Genomic DNA, 4,895 nt, shown 5'->3' with positions numbered 1-4,895 from the left:
AGGATTTCTAACATAGTCGCCCCGTCATCATATTTCTTTTACCATCTTCTTGGACATTCCATGATATGGGCAAAAGTAATAGCAAAAATGCCTAACATCCGGGCCATATTTATGAACAGCATCTATAAAAGGAATATAATACCAACCCCCTTTGTCGGAATCTCCGGATTGAAAGCGAATCAGTTCTAAGGAAAAACTTGAACCATAACCATTTCTAAATTCCCGGTTTTCTGCTAGAACCATTAATTTCCGATAACGTGGACATCATCGACTACAAGGATGGTGTTCGAAATTTTGAAATAAAGACATTCAAATTGCAGATGGGTTGATGTTATGGATCATAACGAATTATAGGAGAGAGAGGCTGGGATTAGACCAATGCTCATAATTGCAGGGGGGAAAGAAAACCAGAATAATGAAGCCACTTCAATTTAGCCCCACAAAAAAAGGGATAGACACAAGACATGTAAAAGGAAAAATATATGAAAACTGATCTTCCATTGATATACACGAGATATGTACATTGTTACATTTTTTATCAATGAAACTTCAAACATAAATCTCTCTCAACCTCCAATGAGCTTTTGCTCATCAGGGTGACTTCCACCTCTTCAAGTACACATAAAAATTAGTAAAAAAAAAGAAAAGGAAAGAACAATTTACATTTCCAGCCGAAGCTAAACATCTTAGACATCTGTATAACAAAATTTGCCATCCATCTGGTTCTGAACAGCTCGGACTGCGGCTACCCTAGCAGCAGTTGCTGCTCTATTTGCAGCCAGAACTGCCTTGTTCACTTGTTCATCCACCCGGCGAAGCTTAATAGCATTTCCTGCTGCTTTTCTAGCAGCCTGTACATACCCAGAAAATATCGTAAGAGTTTGTTTTCATGGCTAAAGAAGATAAACATGGTATAAATATCCAATTAAAATACCTGAACTGCTCGAAGGATTGCATCAGTAAGCGGGGGTAGAGAGGTTTTCAGGGTGCCAGAATCCCATTCCCCACACTTCGTATCACCACTTCGGAAAGTATACATGCCATACCCTTGCTTTTGACCTTCATGCCACGATCCCTCATAACAGTGACCGTTAGCAAAGTGATAAACACCGAATCCATGCATTTTGTCTCCAAAATATTCTCCACAGTATTTATCTCCATTCCTACAACACCACCATCACATTTATGAACATCATGATCTTCTTAATGGAATAGAAATGCTTTACCTAAACCCAGAAAAATCAAACTAAAATTCCCATGATAAAGAAACAAATTCATTATTGAATATAGAGGGAAAAATGATTTATTACAAAAATAATAATAATCTATGCAAAATATTAAGCGTTCATAAAAGGGAATAAAATAACTCTCGGCTTTAATTCATTGAATACAAAGACATAGGATCCACAACTGATCATTAAGTCAGCATCAACCATATTTTTGGATGAAGACTTAAATGAAAACCACTTCTTTCTTGCTTAATAAAAATACAATTGAATTTGGCAAACGGTATTGAAAAAGTAAAATGAATATACTCGACGCATAAGAATTCTGAAAGCAAGAACTAAAAAAGAAAAAGAAAAAAAGACAAACTGGAAAATATTAAATTAGAAGTTGAATTATCCCCACACTAAAATCACCCTTCATCCAAAGCTTTATTTTTTCATGATCAGTACTGACATCAACAATGCAAAACAACAGATAAGTAACGCAACAATTCCATAATCTCTGCAAACATACAATGCATCTACATTTAAAATCAAGCAGGAATATTAACATGGTGAAATAGTAAATTTATTTTCATACCTGAAATGATAGTAACCAAGTCCATGTTTAACCCCAGACTTGAATTCCCCAACATAGCAGCTCCCATCAGCACAAGTTTGAACCCCAAGACCATGGCTCTGGCCATTACACCATTCACCAGAATAAGAATCGCCTGTATAAAACCTATAAATCCCAAATCCATGCCTCACTCCTTGTCTATATTGCCCTCTGTATCTACTCCCTCTGCTCCAGCTCTCCACTCCATACCCATCATATCTCCCTTCCACCCAATCCCCTTCATACCTCCCATTCACGAAGTAATTATAAACCCCACTCCCGTTACATTTCCCCTTGTGGAATTCACCTTCATAAAAGTCCCCATTGCTATAAAACTCTACCCCTTCCCTTACAACCAGCTGAAGTCTTCCGTTTTCTTTGTTGTTGTTGTCGTTGCTTTTGTTACAATGGGTTTCTCCAATGAACCATTGGACGGGCTTCGAATTGGGTTTCGAAAACTGGAGTCTTTCTTTGAAACAAACAATGCCTTGGTTGATCAAACCTTTGTTTTTCGACGCGAAGAAAAGGGTTATAGCGACGAAAATTAACGCTAACAAGAGACATTCCGATGTGGGAATCTCCTCCCTTCTAAGATAAAAGCAAAAGAAAAAGATGAAAGAGAAGAAAGAGATGGAAGCCATGGCGAAAACCGGGTTGAACCGGACCGGTATGATCCTAGGTGTCATCGAACATGACTTCTTTGTTGGCGGTTTCTTTCGTTTCTCGTCGTTCAGTAACGACTCTCGGTGCTGGTGGTCGTCTTTGTCTTCTTGATCCTTGATAAAGTCACCCTCGGTGATGGACGACATGCTGTGGATTGACGACCGGACGGTCGGCGACGAACGGAGCAACGACGACTGTGTTCGTGTTAACTTCGCCTGGCTCTTTTGTCCCTCCATTACTTTCCTTCGGTCTTTTTTTTCCTTTCTTGTCCTTCGTTTGCGGTTGGGTCCCAACCCCCCAAAAAATTTACGGCAACCGTCTGATTTAACTAACTTTCACTACCACTGACCTTCCCTATACCGTGAGATTCTTATCACAACGGTTGCTCTGGAAGCCGCCGGCGACATCTCAGGCAGCGCACGTTAAACCAACGCCTTTTGTTTCTAAAAACCGTGCACGTTAGCACTATCGAAGAAAAAGAGAGGTTTTCTTTTTTTAAAAAAAAAAAAATCGGTTTCTTTCTTTTTTGGTTGTGGAAGAAAGAAAAAAGAGTGAATCTGGAGATTTGGACCGGGCATTTCGATATATATTTATGGTTGTAATAAGGGAAAGGGTTGATTCAATTAGAGCCGTTGGATGAAGATCGGTTGGCTGATATGAATAGTTAGTTAATAGCCGTTGGATTGAATTGGAGAAGTGCCGGTCTTGACGGGAAGATATGGTCGTCGGATCTAGATTCGGTCTTCGTTTCGCTTTACTGTGGCAGGCAGCGCGGCACGTGCCATCACCTGTTTTCTTTTTACGTTTCGATTTTGAGAATAAGCTTCCCTAATTCACGTCCTAGTAAATTAAATCACTTGCTATTCGCGTCACCGTTGATCGTTGAGAATGCGCTGGTTCATGTTTTGGAGGGTTGAGATTTGAGTAAGGGTATTACGTGGAGTTAAGGATGATGGGGAAAACGAGAGGCTTCAGTTTTCTTGGAGTAAACCTACTCCTTCCGCAGAAAAAAAAAAAAGAAAAAAGAAGATTAATTACTTAAAGAGGGTTCGCATAATACGAAATTAATTATTTTTTGTCAGTTATGTCTGGTTTTAAATAAAAATAAAAATATAAAGGTAGGAAAAAGAAGTTACGTGTATCAAGTTTCTAATCCTTTGCTGGGCTGATCTCCAATCCATCATGCAATGCAATGAACTTTGTAAGTTGCATGGAAGATTGATGAACCAAAAATTCTCAGCGGCAAGAATCCCAAATTCCTTAATTGCAATAAAAAAGTCCCACAACTTAATGGAGTAGCAGAGAAGGGATAGTCAAAGTTCCCTCTAATACTGAAAATGAGATCAGTACTCCCTTGTCCTGTCTGCTAAAACCAATAAGAACTCCATATATAGACTTGAAAATGGAAATTCTGTATGGGTCTTGAACCATTCTTGATGATAACAATAGCAATTGGGTACGAACATGTGAAAGTTGAAAGAAAAATAGATTGTGTGTGTACGAGAGGAAAAAATTCTATGTTTATATTTTAAAAAAAATTAAAAAGACAAATTTAATAAGAAAATGAAAGATGTGAGATAATTTTAATATGCATGAATTATAATAGAAACACTTGAAATTCTTATGTTATTCATTAGTTTCATGGAAGCAACTGTTTGTCCTAAACCTTTGTTGTTCCCTTTGCAAGTTTCCTCCCTTCCATCAAAAAAAAGAAGCCTGATCATAGAGCCCAAAGGAATATGAGGCTTGAAAGGCCCAGGTTCCATGAAGCGCCCAATATCCTAATCATGAAGGACCCTGCAATGGGATCTCAAAACAACCTAATTCCCATGAAAATTCCATGGGCCACAACTACTAAGGCTTAGTTTATCAATCTTTTTCAAAAGTGTTTTTAAGGAAAAAAAAATACTTTTCTTAAAATTTTTAGTTTTTTAATAAAGTGCTTTTAAGTAAAATTTTTAATTGGGAGAAGTATTTTTTTTTTAAAAAGTAACTTGTTTAAAAATGCTTTTGTCTCAAAAATATTTTTTTATTTCAAAAGTATTTTTAAAAAGTAATACTAAACACACCCTAAGTGTGCCGCTTTCTTGTGTTGTGTGCTAAATTTTGCGCCAACACAGGCGCGAAACTAGGGTGGCTCGTAGGATCAACCCTCTACAATGAAAACTTTTTATTTAGACCATTTAAAATTTTTAAAATTTTAATTTAGTAAAGATAAAATTACACTTTATCCCCTTAAAAATATAAAAATTTGATTTAATTCTTTAAAAATTATAAAGATATAGGCTATTAAAATGGTGAAATTACATTTTTGATATAATAAAAATTACAATTTAATTTTGATCCCCTAAAAAAAATTTTCTGGTTTCGCCCTTGGCACCAAGACTTTCCTTTACCTCCAATTTAAG

At 36.9% G+C, this 4,895-nt stretch overlaps 1 protein-coding gene across 1 annotated transcript; it reads right to left on the bottom strand.

Moving 5' to 3' along the window:
• Positions 1–467: 467 nt before the first annotated feature.
• LOC107924630 (uncharacterized) lies at positions 468–3,302 on the bottom strand. The gene is made up of 3 exons (XM_016855158.2): positions 1,807–3,302; positions 935–1,163; positions 468–851 (listed from the first exon to the last, which is right to left on the bottom strand). The coding sequence occupies exons 1-3, from the start codon at positions 2,721–2,723 to the stop codon at positions 687–689; spliced, it is 1,311 nt and encodes a 436-aa protein (XP_016710647.1). The 5' UTR covers positions 2,724–3,302; the 3' UTR covers positions 468–686.
• Between the last annotated feature and the right edge of the window lie 1,593 nt (positions 3,303–4,895).

The sequence above is a fragment of the Gossypium hirsutum genome, chromosome A05 (genome assembly GCF_007990345.1).
Source record: "Gossypium hirsutum isolate 1008001.06 chromosome A05, Gossypium_hirsutum_v2.1, whole genome shotgun sequence".
Taxonomy (NCBI): domain Eukaryota; kingdom Viridiplantae; phylum Streptophyta; class Magnoliopsida; order Malvales; family Malvaceae; genus Gossypium; species Gossypium hirsutum.
This window is presented reverse-complemented; position numbering and strand designations above follow the sequence as displayed.